This window comes from Eublepharis macularius, chromosome 1 (assembly GCF_028583425.1).
Source record: "Eublepharis macularius isolate TG4126 chromosome 1, MPM_Emac_v1.0, whole genome shotgun sequence".
Classification (NCBI taxonomy): Eukaryota; Metazoa; Chordata; class Lepidosauria; order Squamata; family Eublepharidae; genus Eublepharis; species Eublepharis macularius.
This window is the reverse complement of record NC_072790.1, coordinates 108,260,466-108,275,097: the sequence shown is the minus strand read 5'-3', so window position 1 is coordinate 108,275,097 and position 14,632 is coordinate 108,260,466. Positions and strand designations below refer to the sequence as shown.

General features: G+C 39.6%; 1 protein-coding gene across 1 annotated transcript; it reads right to left on the bottom strand.

The window, feature by feature from the left end:
* Nucleotides 1-6,633: 6,633 nt before the first annotated feature.
* On the bottom strand, nucleotides 6,634-11,686 carry FABP7 (fatty acid binding protein 7). The gene is made up of 4 exons (XM_054984224.1): nucleotides 11,540-11,686; nucleotides 9,911-10,083; nucleotides 8,616-8,717; nucleotides 6,634-6,788 (listed from the first exon to the last, which is right to left on the bottom strand). The coding sequence occupies exons 1-4, from the start codon at nucleotides 11,610-11,612 to the stop codon at nucleotides 6,738-6,740; spliced, it is 399 nt and encodes a 132-aa protein (XP_054840199.1). The 5' UTR covers nucleotides 11,613-11,686; the 3' UTR covers nucleotides 6,634-6,737.
* Between the last annotated feature and the right edge of the window lie 2,946 nt (nucleotides 11,687-14,632).

The window sequence follows — 14,632 nt, the reverse complement described above, 5'->3', positions numbered from 1 at the left end:
GGAGTCTGGGGGAAACTCATATATCTAGGAGTCTCTATCTTACACAGGGACGCTCATATGAAAGATCTTACACTTGTTCTCACATTGTGGATACACGTGCACTGCTAGGGAGACAGAGTATGCTTTTGACCAGACAAAAAGTAAGTCACTTGAGCATCTCCTGTGCAAGGCAAAGCAGATGGAAATTTAGCAAGTTTTCCATACTTGAAAAAGATTCATGTACTGAATTTTTACAGCTCCATAAAAGTGATAAAGGTATAGGAAAACCAATTGTTGGCAACCACTCTTTAACACTCATTTTGTCAAGGGAGTTTGACCTTGCTACATGTCTCTTTTTGTCTGCTACATTTTTGTCTCGCCCTTACTCTAAGCAGCTCAAGACAGTATAGGCAGCTCTCTTCTGTTACTTCGTATCCTCACAGGAACCCTGTAAGGTAGGTTGGGCTACAACATAGTCACTGGGAAGATCTTACAAACTTCATGGTTGTGTAGAGATATGAACCTGGGTTCTCCTACTTCAAAAACCCTAACTGTTATACCATTCTGCTTGTCACTTGAATATACACTTTAAATACAGCTCCTTTAGTCACCAGGTTCAAATCTGTTGAGGAAGCACATTCTGGATCCTAATCCTAGGTATTTGGACTCAAATTGAATAGTCATGTGGAAAAGAAATGCAACTTGTTTGCCATAAATGTATTGTTGCTATTATTACTTTACATTTTCTTTCAACATTCTATGTTCCTGGAGCTTATTCAGGCCATTGTTTCTGGTTTTCTCTTAGTTAGTTTACAATGTCATTTTCCTGTACATCTGGAGCAACTCTAAAGCCTCCTGCTCTGTCTGTGAGTGGCCTATTGTCAGTATTTTAATTATTGGCATTGGAGCTAGCTACTTATAGTGATTAACTTTATCTCCTAACACTTTAAACAATACTTAGAATACAGGCAGATAAAGGGGATATTTCCCGATTCTTGCAAATGGTTTTGACTATTTTAGATTCAGAGATTCTTCCCAACTAATTCATTCAGATAAAATGATAAGACCTTGTATATGGGCATAGCTCTAGGAGATTCTGAATGACCTCCTACCATCTTTATAAAAACTTTAAAGGTTCAAAGTTAGCAGCAAGCAATATTGACTTTTTCATAAACACAATATACACATTGCTCAAGTTAATAAGTGTCTCAGTATTGATTTTTGAGTGTAGTTAGCTTTATCTTTGGCAAAGAGAATATACCATCTGGAAAATCAAAAAGAGTCCAGTAGCACCTTTAAGACTAACCAATTTTATTGTAGCATAAGCTTTTGAGAATCAAGTTCTCTTCGTCAGATGCATCTGGAAATTACTTATGCACACGTAAGTATACAGGTTTGCATATATGGGACAGCAGGATTTTAATCTTGTGGCATCCTAGAGACACCAACAAGATTTCAGGGTATAAACTTACAAAAAGTTCTCCAGATACCCAAAAAAGGGAGCTTTAACTCTCTGAAGAAGGAGCTTTGACTCTGGAAAGCTTATCCTCTGAAAAACTTGTTGGTCTCTCTAAAGTGTCACTGGACTCAGAGCCAGTTTAGTGTAGTAGTTAAGAGTGGCAGGACTCTAATCTGGAGTACCAGGTTTGATTCCCCACTCCTCTGCTTGAAGCCCTCTGGGTGACCTTGGGTCAGTCACAGCTCTCTCAGAGCTCTCTCAGCCCTACCCACCTCACAGGGTGATTGTAATGAGGATAATAATAACACACTTTGTAAGCTGCTCTGATTGGGGCATTATATTGTCCTGAAGCAAGCTCAAGGACAAAAAGGGACTTTTCTGTAAGACACAACTATGGATGTTCTAGGTTTTCTATTTACTTTTGTGACTGTCAGCTTTTGCGGGGCGTGGGGTCTGTTCTTAACAGCTGCATAACAGAAATGTAGGAAGTGAAGCTTCTATCACTTCCTCACCAATGTTCAGCAAAATTTCATCTGCTAATTTTTTACATATTGATTCTGCATTTAACAATACAGGAACCCTGCGAAAAGAAGCACTGAGAACAGTTCTGATGCAATGGAAGAAATTCAGAACTTTAGTCATATCAGCAGTACTGCCTGATTCCTGTAAGTCATAAATTTTGTTATACAATATTTAACTTCCCATACAACAGATGTAGCATTCCTTATCTGCTTTTAACAGCTTATGTATCTTCAAGTGTAAGCCAGCCAGCCTAAGGATATTTTTGTCATACAACATTCTGAAAGACATCATAAGTAGCAATACATTCCTAGTCCTTTGATGTTCAGAGTTATTATTTACATTTGAGGAGATAGGTCAATGGTTTTATTGGACTGGTGCTATGTGTGAAGTATGTAGGTAAAAGAGGAGAAGGGAGAACAGATTAAGTAATCTTTGTAATGTGTACGAAGAATATTAAAACAATAGAAGAGAATGTATTGTCAAATATTTATTCATTGTTTAACTCCACTATATATGTCAGAGTCTATTCTAACCATTTCTTCTTCTTTCCCCACCTTAGCAGTGCTTGTCTTTTTCTTTCACTTGGTATCACCATAAATCAGTTGCCATGGAAATTAATGCCACTCGAATGATGGCCTTTTCCATGGAGATGAAGTCAAAAAACTTGTTCTCACATCTTTTAGAATAGGAGGTCTGGGAAAGGCAGTCATCCACAAACCAGACAGCAGTGATGTGTGCTGTATTAATGGATTATAGACACAATGTGTATTACTATACAACAGCCATGAAACATTACAGGCTCTGTAGAGAAGTATTATGGGTTTACACAAATAGGCTACAGTCTTGCAAACCATTCACACACATACATCACACTTCTACATTTGTCCCAATGCAGAAACTTTTGAAAGCAAGTGTTGGCAGGCAGGGCTTTCTGCACCACCATTGTGCATCATTCCTGGGCACTTAAGCTTTGGTCCTCAAGAACGTTTTCCCTCTGCTGTAGCACTATTCCAGCTCTCAGGGCAGACCTTCCTTCAAATACAGCACTGGATGGGCTGAGTTGGAAGAGTAGCTTGAGAAAACTTGTAGCAAATCTCTTGTATGTAAAAAACCCCTCTCCCTTCCTCTCCCTCTGCTACTGCAATGCTAAACCAGTTGTGATAGCCAGCCAAAAAGAAGGTGGGCAACCTCCTGATACATGCAGTGGCCCCTTGGGCTTTCTTTATGCATGAGGGTGCATGAAAGCAGCAGAACTGGCCACTGCATACATTGGAAGATCCATTCACATTTTCCATATCAACAGCTAAATTTCTCATGCTCTGAAGCATGCAGTATTGAGATGGAAGGCTGCATGGAGATATGATGCACATAAACTTCCCATTCCCATCAATGGATTCTCTGCCATGTGCATAAACATCAATGCGGAACAGGGCTCTGTGGGGATATTGTGCCCATTAACAGACTGGATTGGGCCCCTAATCTCTAGAAAACCTATGACAAAATTCCATTGCCTTGTTAAAAAACAGATTACCTAAAGATTTAAAATCTCAAATTGGTTCATAGCCTAAACCTCCAAAAATTATTTCATGGATACTGCTCTGAAGTCCCAAACAGATTAAAGTGGTGTTTCAGAGAAGGCTTGTGTGGTAATTGTAAGTGGACACCTAGAAATTCTTGCCTGCATGAAGGTAATGTAACTTTCCTGTAACAAGGAAGATACTCTACTACAACATATTTTTTCGTCTTCTGGAAGATTGTCAATCTGGGTATGGTTTCCCTTGGGAGGGCACCATATTAAATGGATTGACATGGTGGAAATTTCCTCTGAACAATGGCATAATATGATCTCCATCAAGTCAAAAAGATGTTTGATTAAAATATTCATAATTGTTACTGGATGTCTGTGGGAGAGGCATAAGTGTTCTCCAAAAATCAGCTTCTCGACAGTCTAACCATCAGTTCAACTAGTAAATTTCAATTTATGTCACAGATTAACAACTGAAGAGGGATCACCTTTTTCATAATTGTAAATACAATACTACATAGCTTATTTTGTTCAGGTTTTGTAAGCCTTAAAATAGAACTTAATCAATGTGAGATAGTTTAGCAACTATATTTGTCTGTGGACAGATGCAGAGTGACCCCTGGACTTGACGCCTCCACCAGAAAGGGCCATCACACAGCCCTGGGAGCTTCCCTGGGCCTCTCAACTTACCCACATGCTACAAGGAGAGAGGCTTCAACCACCTAGCACTGCTGGCAGCCACAACACCTCTGTCTGCCCTGGGAGCCAGCCCCAGGATGGTGCCCGCAACAATCCCTTAAGTTGGCCAAGGAGGAGATGTGGAGGGGCAGCAGAAGCATGCACAGAGTGAGGGCCAGATGCTAGAATCCAAAGGACTGCTGGACCAAGGGTAAAGTAACCATTGCCCAGCTTTCCCAGTTCTGAAGCCATGAGACATCCATGGAGAGGTAGAGCAGGATGACGGAAGAACAGAAGGCGGGCCCAGCCCAATCTGAGGACTTAATTCTTTGTACTTTCCTGAATATTTCATAGCTGTTTTATTTCAGCTTTCCAAAGCAACCCTTTTGCTAAGGAAAAGAAATTTAGAAAAAAGAATCAGAAAAGTTTGGGAAAAGTATTCTTATAGCATTTTTGCTAAATTTTAGAAGTAAAGTCTTCAAAATGTATGCAGAAGGTGACCCATGAAAAAGCAAAGGCAGGAAGTTTACCAATTCTGCCATCAATGAAGGTTTCACAAAGTTTTGGAATCCTACTTATTGTTAAAAAATGTGAAGAGGGAGATCAAAACCATCCGTACCATGAGAGATCTAGGACTGAAGTTCGCAGTTTCTTTAACACTGAAAACTAGCTGTAAGACGAGGAGGAAAGAGTTGGGTTCAGATTGGGGCACAGGGAAAATAAGGTTTTATATGTGTGTGCACGCGCTCACTTGCACACACACACATAAACAGGCACCATGTTTCAGTTGATGGTGCCCTCTGGGGTCACGAATCATGATTAGAAATTGTGGTGTGTGTGTGTGTGTGGCGGGGGAGAGACTTGTACTATGCCTGCCTTTTCTGGGATTAACAGCTCAATGTGGGTCCTATCAGGGAAATGTCATGGGGAATGGGTTAACCCTTCCTGCAAGTAACCCGCCTCCCCAATCCAAATGGGGAGTGGGGCTGGTGACTGCTTGTTAATTTAAAGGAAATGTTAGGAGAAGTATCCATGATTTTTCCCAATAATGTGTAGTTTGGCCCACAGAATTCACAGTCAGATTTCTCTGTGCAGTTTCTGTGACCACCACAGTTGGATTTTTTTTTCCTGTTCCTGTGATCACAGAGAGGGCTGCAGACTACCCTAGCCTATACAGCCCAGGTTACACTACTTGTGCTCAGCATGGTTGTGCAACCACAAACAAAACTAGGTGGAAGAATTTGACAACATAGGCTACTGAGAATGGGTTTTTAGAATTTATATTTTGGGTTGTGTTAAGCTTGTGTCGCCCAAGATGAGATTCATATTCTTTGTATATTAGTCATATTTATTATTATAATAATACTATTATACAAAGAATATTCTCTGTATTATAATTATAGTTATGAATATAAGCAAGTTCCAACATAGAATCCCATCAAAAGAATTTGATATAATTATTATGTATGATCCATTTATAGAAACATTTGCTGAACCTGAGAGTCCAGTCAGATGTAATGGTATTATTCATGTGATATAAAAACAAAATAAACTCTATAACTTATTATTTTTATGTGGTTTGTTGACTTTGGCATCCACTAACAATCAGTCTTTGAGAAAATAGATATGTCTGCATGCTGCTTAGGAGGCAGAATAAAAGAGAGGTTTTATCAGTGGTAGGACAACCTACCTTTGCAGACACTTAGAGGGAGTCAAAATGGTGCGTATCTCCTCCAAAACCACTGTGGATGAGGTGCAGGTGCTCCCCAGCAACAATGTAACATTTGTACATTAGCCCTAGATCTGCCAGAAAAAGGAATTGGCTGAAGGTTCCCCTCAACCGAGACACAAAGCCCTGTGGCTCTCCTTATGATAGGGTTGTCGGAGTGCTCATCAGTTAAGGACATACTCTGCACCAATCTATAATCAGTTGGTGGCCTGGAGCAGTTGGGCACCAAGACTCTGAAGAGGATTTCATTCTGTCCCAAGTACTATTGGAGTGGTGTACCTGCCTATACACCGCCCTGATGGTTCCTGGGAGCTAGTCAACATGAAGACTCTAGAGAGGTCATGGATATTAATGCTGCCATTAACATAATTGTTGCTATCACCAGCCAGTAAAAGGAGTACAAGAAAGTAGAGAGAGTGAGAATATGGAAGAAGGAATTGTTGTGTATTTATGTATGAGAAAGAGATGTACATAATGTGGTTATTCCCTTAGTGTGACTACTTGTTGAGTAATGGGACAATCCTATTTAAACTATTTGTATTGAACCATAGTACCATGCGTACAAAGCTAGAATATTTGAGTTTATGTTTGTTTTGAGTTTCATAAAATGTGAACCATCATTAACTTATATGTAAGTAGACATGGAAGAGTTTCAGAAATTTATTGCAAAGTTTTACTTGTCACAATTTACATAACATGGATTGCCAATTTGATGGCATAAAATTTAAAACAATCATGCTGTTTTCCTTCCATGACAGCAATGTTCATTTCAGAGATAGTCAACTGTGGGTAGCTCTTTACTCTTAGCAGAAGAACTATAAACCCAGCTAAGATATTACCAAATTCTATGCCTTTTCATAGTGGCGAACAGCAACAATATCGCCGAAGGTCAGGGTCTGCAAGTTCAAGAAGAAATGGAATAATTAGGACAAGTGTGCACCATTGGACATGACACAAAGCAATGTGTAGATTCTGCAATGCTTCCATAAGACACTGTCATGGATAGCTTCTGCTGTACAATCTGGCACATGGGCTACAGAATGCAGTTTCGGTGAGTAGCTGAAGACTGCCAACACAGTAACTGCTATCAATAGAGACTGCCCATTATCTACCTGCAATATCTGCCATCTTCAGCATTTATTGTACATAATGTTGGAATTTTCATGTCCGTGTCCAGAAATGACAAACCCTGAAGCCAGAATAAAAGTGAAGGGAGCTCTTCACTGTAGTGTACTCCGGCCTTTGCAGTTTACTTACTTACCAGCAAACTGAGTACCAGTTCAGCCATCTGTCTTGCCCTTTCCTTGTGATTTAAACAATATTTTGAAGAGGCATAGATAAAATTACCATGTGTATAAAAACTTACTTTCAGCTTATAGAATGCAAGATTTTAAAAAGAAAAATGTAAAAATGCTCTGGGGATCGGGAGAAATGTGGTTAATGTCACAAGTGCTTGCCAACAGGTATTTTTTTCAGCCAGCTTTCCCTCAATTTAAACCAAATCACACTGAACACTTGCAAAATTGATTTTCCAGAGTTTGCTCAGGGGCAGAAATAAGTACATTCATTTTGAATGCTCTAAGGTTGTTTTTAGCACCTCTGCACCCTAATGTAAATGAATAAATTTGCATAACTTCCTAATTTGCATAATATACTCTGATTAACAAATAATGATTCCTTATAGCTTTCTGGTTGTGTAATTTGAAATTTTAGTTCATTATGGATGGGGTGCAAAAATTCATTGCACACATATTCTCATTTACTACTGCAGTAGATTTCCCACAGCCATGTAGCGTTCAGAGTTGGATGTAACACATTAAGACAAAAAGATAGCCATGTGGAATTTTTTATCTCTTAAGACAATTGACAGTTGGACTGACCGTGGTCTATAATGATTGAAAAATGACATGTGACAGGAAAAGCTATTTTTCCTAGCAGATAATATGACTTGGATCCAGAAGAGATTTTCACAGGTGAAAGGTTTTGCAACTGCAGAACAGGACCTCCCTGCCTCCCCTTTCCTGCTGCAGTTCAAAATGTCTTCCAAAATGTTGCTCCTTTGGGAAATAGGATCCCTAGAAAGGAAAGAGTTGGTGAAAATTGCCTTCTTCTGTTTGTCGAAATCTCTCTGCTGGATCCAAGTCAACCAGCCTGTATTAAAATAACACATTGAAGAACAATGATTTTTTCATTGTATATTGCATCACCAATACATTACATGATTATTTCATCAGAATATTGCATGATGAACCATTTATCAAGGTCTGCTGAAAGACAGGATTCCTTGATCAACTGAGGTTTAGATTTTGAAAGAAAATGAGAGACAAAATGGGCAGGAAAAGAATGAGAAAAGAGGAAGACACTTTATAGATTCTTGAGGGATATGTTATGAAATCTCATTCATTCAACTGAAGTTTAAAGAAGAAAGGATAAGATATCTGGAAGGGGACAAAGTTAAGATGAAGATGTGGTTGTTTTAGAACATTCCCAGCTAAGGCGGGTGAACATCAGAGATTGTGCTTTACTTGTTTTTCAAATTTTCATGATTGCCAATCTTAACAGTGGGACTGTGCTATATATAACACACGCTCTTTAGAAACTTGTTCTTTTTAATATAAAGAGAAAACCTCTCAAAATATTTGAGACAAACCCCATAAAATACTTCACAATGTTATCCCGCATGAGTGCATATAATCTCAAAAACAAAAACTTCCAGGACCTACCATGACCATTTTGCCATCTTTAATTTCTCTAACAAAGTTTGTTTCTTTGCCATCCCATTTCTGTACATGAACTAGTTTATCTCCATCCAGGGTCACAACAGACTGCAGGCAGAAAAGCAACAAGCAAAGACAAAGAAGATTTCATTGGAAATCATAGGAAGCATCATGAAGATTTCACAAATAACTCTGATTACCATCTAGCCACAGTTGGACATTTTCAAAAAACCCTTTGATTTCTGTTGGGCAATTGACAACATATCTTTGAACCCTTATTACTGACCTGGTATGAGTTACTGAACATGTTCCAGCCATTTTTAATTTCAAACCAATAAACTTGTTAATAAATTTCAAACAGCTTAACCATAAAATATATACATAAGTGTTTAATTCTTGTATGGATAGAATAAAGTGTGTTTTGAACTGTGCATATTATTTATCTCGTTTTTCATATTTGACCTGCTGTAAGGTCTTTCAGTTTTAGTGACCTGCCATAAACATACTTTGTAAAGTAATGTATTCCAATATACTTGCACACTAGAATTTGGTTAGCTACTTAAGGGACAGGAGGGGAGTTAGAACTCAGGACAGAAAACTCTCACAGGCATTTTCTGGAATGGACCCAGGGTACACTGCTATAGAGCAGATTTTGGAACCCTTATGGAAATGTAGTCGGTAGAGTTCACAACAACCAGGTGGGGGCTGGTTTTTTTCTGGAATTATAACTGACCCCGCCAGACTACTGAGATCAGTTCCCTTGGAGGAAATGGCTGCTTCGGATGGTGGACTCCATGGCATTATACCCCACTGAGGTCCTTCTCCTCCCCTAAACTTACGCTCCTTAGACTCCACCCCCACATCTCCAAGAATTTCTCAACCTGGAGTTGGCAGCTCTAATAGTAGGGCCAAAGGTGCTGTTTTCACCTCCTTTTGGAGGCCTCTGGCACACTGACAGTGCAATCCTAAACAGAATTACTGTGTTTTAAGCCCATTGACTTCAATGTTCTTAGCTGTAACTCTGCTTACAATGGTACTGTAAGAACAATCCTAAACAGAGATACTCAGAATAAGTCCCATGTTTATTAATGGGATTTACTCCCAGGAAAATTCCTTATGATTGCAAAATTATTGCTTTAACATATTGAGTAATCTGAAATCTATCCTTTCTTTTTTTTCTCTCTCTTTCTCCCTCTTTTTAAAGCTCTCTTCAGTGACAACAGACAGAACTTTATTTTGCTCAACCAAAAAATATTAACTTTTCAGCAGTGGTACTGCAGAAAAGGCTGTTGCTCACTCACTTTGCAGTTTCTGTCATCTGCTGTAGTTTCGTCAAATTCTTCACCAAGTTTGAAGCTGATTTCTGTGTTCTTGAATGTGCTCTGGGTCCTGATCACCACTTTGTTCTCCTCCTGACTGATGATCACAGTTGGTTTGGTAACATTCCCCACTTGGCGAGTAGCAAAGCCAACTCCTAAGATTTTTTTTAACAAATAATTATTGCAACAGGCTGGTTTTATTATTTATTTAGAATTTTTCTATGCTGCCTCCTCAGAATCCTGCTTGAGAAGGCAAACAATTGTATTTCATCTAAGAAGAAATGCATCTCTTCACTTTATTTTATTTAATCTGCAACCAATTTATGGCAACCTCAGCAATTTCAAGCAGTGGAGATTTGCCATTGCCTTCCTCTTCTTTGGTGGTCCCCTATCCATGTAATGACCTTGCTTAGCTTCCAAAATCTGGTGAGATCTGATTATACCACACCACCTTCCTTCCAATATTGACATGTTTAAGATAGCTAAAAGAATCAGCATTCAAAATAAAAAAATGATCAGAATAAAGATAAGAATATTAAAGCTAGAATCCTATGTTCCCTTCCAGGGGAGAAAATCCAACTGAATCCAATGGGACTTGCTTCAAACTGAATATATAAAGAATCAGGTTGTGCCAAATTTTGTTTTTCTGTTCAGTCATGCATGTTAACTTAGCTGTACACTTTTCCATTCAATTTGATTCTCCATCCCCCACCCACCCACACTTTCACCAGACTGCAAGAGAGTACAGAGGCACTAGAGATGCCTAATATATGCGCCATCTGGGAAGAAAGCTATATTTTTGCTCACAGTTGACAATTTTCCATTATTAAGGCCAGATTTGTACCTGCCTTTGTCAATGTGCCGGATGTAATTTCTTTCCAATAAATACAATGGTACAACCAGCCCCAGTCACTTAGAGAATTGAACAACGTGCTATTATTCTCTTTCAGACATCTTCTAAACACACACACACACAGAGTTTGTTTGTAAACGATTTCTATTTTATTGGAAAACAACCTGATTTTCAGTCCAGCTAAACTCCAATATTTGAATTTAAAATGATGGACATTTCAGTCTATTTAACTTTCAATGGAAAGTTTCAACAGTGCCTATAAATAAATGAACTTAGGATCATATTGCTAGGCTATGATTCCTGAAGGTATTTTCTTGGAAGAAACACTGACTGAAATGCAACAACCTGACCCTAAAAACATTAACAGGTCAGCCATAAATAAATTTACTCTGAAGTAAGTTCTATTGATCTAAATAGAACCCATGTAAGAATTAAGAGTTCAGCCTTAATTCTAAGTCATATCATTTTAAATGAATTTTTAATGAAACTTGTTTCCTAGCAAGCACATTTAGATTCACAACCTGCATTTGCTTAACTCTAAATGCTTTTATTTAACAAGGTTGTACATTAGTTTATACAGATCTATATTACAAAATCTTCTTTGCAACCATATGCATTACTTAATAAAATACTTTTCTTTTTACTCTCTGTGGCCAACCTGACATCAAATTAGTCAAAACCAACAGAAAATCTCCAACTCTGTGACAACTATAACAGCTAAAGAAAAAGGGTGATTCTGCATAGCTCCTTCTACATACCCAGTACCTTCATGTACTCATCAAAATTCTGGCTGTCAGTCAGCTTCCAGGTAGCACAGAATGCCTCAACCATCTTAGCTGGTGGGTAAAATATACAGCTGAAATGAAGTTGTTGAGGGAGATACTGTTCCTGTTTGTAATACTAGGTTAAAGTCCTGCAGCTTCTCAGCAGTACAGCCTTTTCTTTCGTGAGAGAAAAGGCAGGCAGTCCAGAAAAAAACAATTTAAATGGCAGGCTCCACCCTAGCCTTCCCATTCCTCCTTTGAGGCAATGGTTGGGGGTGGGGGGAATGTGAAGATTTTCAGTTTGTTTGATGATTGGATCAGGCCATCAGGTCAACAGAGTGGGTTGGACAAGCTACCGTAGTTAGCCTGTGAAATTAAGGGAGGGAGAGGAATAGGCTTTTCTGTGAGTGAGGGGAATGCAAAAATGTGAGGGTCTTTTAGGTTCTGTTTGAAAACTTGGCAAGGGACATTGCAGCCTCTAAAGGAAGGCTGAACAATAAGACATTCAGAATAGTTTCCGTTGAAACTCTAGGATGGTGACAGTTATCGAAAGACACTGAAAGTCTTATTCTCCATGCGATTAAATAATCCAAACCCAAATACTAACTCCTAATCTCTTAAACAAGAAAGGTATGAAAGAAAAAATGTAAGATTCACAAATCTACCCAAAAAGATAAATTAATAGGTAGAAATGTATACATTAAATCTAGCTTGTGGGTACACTTACGGAGATTTAAAATGCTTCCTTCTATATACCCAGTGTCTCAGTCCTACTTGAGATTCACCAATTACATTTTTTATTGTCTGGACCAGTGGGAGAAATTCTACCAGAACTTCAACAATCCCACCCAACTCTCTATCTGAATCCAGACCTGTCTATAGAGCAGGCCCAATTTTAGGATACCAATACACAAATAAACACTTTATATGATGGTTGTTGTGGGTTTTCCGGGCTGTATTGTCATGGTCTTGGCATTGTAGTTCCTGACGTTTCGCCAGCAGCTGTGGCTGGCATCTTCAGAGGTGTAGCACCAAAAGACAGAGATCTCTCAGTGTCACAGTGTGGAAAAGATGTAGGTCATTTGTATCTGCTCAGGAGGGGTGGGGTTGAGCTGAGTCATCCTGTAAGAGTTTCCCAGGTTTCCAGTTCTGAAAAACACCAGGCTAACAAAACATTCTATCCCCGACAATAGCCCTGCAGAGAAGATTACCACATCAAGTACCAATCCATATGCAAAAGAACCTCCTCAGGATACAGTGAAGCCTCCCGCCATTAGCATTCCACACCCTGGGAAACTCTTACAGGATGACTCAGCTCAACCCCACCCCTCCTGAGTAGATACAAATGACCTACATCTTTTCCACACTGTGACACTGAGAGATCTCTGTCTTTTGGTGCTACACCTCTGAAGATGCCAGCCACAGCTGCTGGCGAAACGTCAGGAACTACAATGCCAAGACCACGGCAATACAGCCCGGAAAACCCACAACAACCATCGTTCTCCGGCCGTGAAAGCCTTTGACAATACATCAAACACTTTATATCATTGCACGATTATACGCTTCTAGCTACCATCCACTCCACTGTCTACAGTCTAGAGATTCAACTACATCTGCACCAGTCCTTCAGACAGAGACAAATACCTGGAGGATTTACACCAAGCAGTCCTGAAATTACAGTAGCCATCTGAAGAAGCGAAAAGACTGGTTGGCAAAAGCAGGCTGGTACCCAGGAGTCGCCTTGTACAGAGCAAGTCAGCTAAGTAAGTAACAAAAGGCCACTGTCTTTTTGTCATATACAGATCCTAGGTAACCTCTCCAGCATGTCATAAGCATTTTGCAACCACTTCTGGAAAATTATTCTTCGGTCCCACAATCCTTGAGGGCTCTCTAGTCCTTGCTTGCAAACATATCCCCAGCTTGGTTAGCTATTCACCAGCAACAAGGGGCCACCCAATGGAGATACAAACCAAGGTGCTAATCCCCTGTGACAAATTTCAGTATTTATTTACTTCATTTATACCCTGCCTTTCCCTCTATTGGGAACCCAAAGCAACTTACATTATTCTCCTCTCTTTCAATTTATCCTCACAACAACCCTTTGAGGTAGATTAGGCTGAGAGAGTATGACAGGCAAACTCCCATAGCAAGTAGGGAATCGAACCTGGGTCTTGCAGATCCTAGTTTTGACACTTTTATCCACTATACCACACAGATCTCCTTATCCATCTGTCCATCCATCACAACGTCCTATGACACTATTACAGGATCCAGCAGTATCAGATAGCAATATCAGATAGCATCAACGGCTCATTTCCCTTGAAATCCTCAATTGCGATATAGGGCATTGCTGGCATATGAATCTATTGATTGATCAGATCAGATCTGATAGATATGCCCTTTTATATTAACTAAACAAAACAGTGTCTCTACAAGAGAAAAAATGGACCCAGACCAGATGTTACAAATGGAAACGCTCAAAATCCATGGAAGTCATTTCTCTTTAACAGCTGTGTCAGTTGGGTCTGTGAAATCCTGAACAAGTAATGGGATGAATGAGGGCCAATATAAACTGATCCTCAGTCCAGACAAGACTGAGACAAGCTGCTCAGAGCCGCCCAGTTAGCCTGTGTTGGAGGGTGTTGCACTCCTTCTGAAAATATAGGTTCCCAGCTTGGGAGTGGTGCTGGTCTACAGTTGGAAGCTCAGGTCTCCTCTGTGGCTTTTCATCAACTTCAGTTGATACATCTGCAAAAAGTGTGATCTGCTTATGGTGCTCAATGCTATGATCACATCCAAGTTAGATTACTGTAATGTCCTATAGGTGGGGCTGCCTTTAAATATTGTTTGCAAACTTCAGCTGGTCCCAAATGCGGTAGTCAGACTATTATCAGGGACAGAATACAGGGATCATGTCACCCCTGCGCTGAAAAATGCCCATCTTCACCCCTGCACTGGCTGCCCATCTGTTTCTAGCCACAAGCCAATGTGCTGTTTTAAATTAACTATTTAAAACCCTAAAGAGCTTGAGTCCAGCGTACTTGAACGATTGCCTCATCCTGTATTGCCTAGCCTGCCCATTAAAAT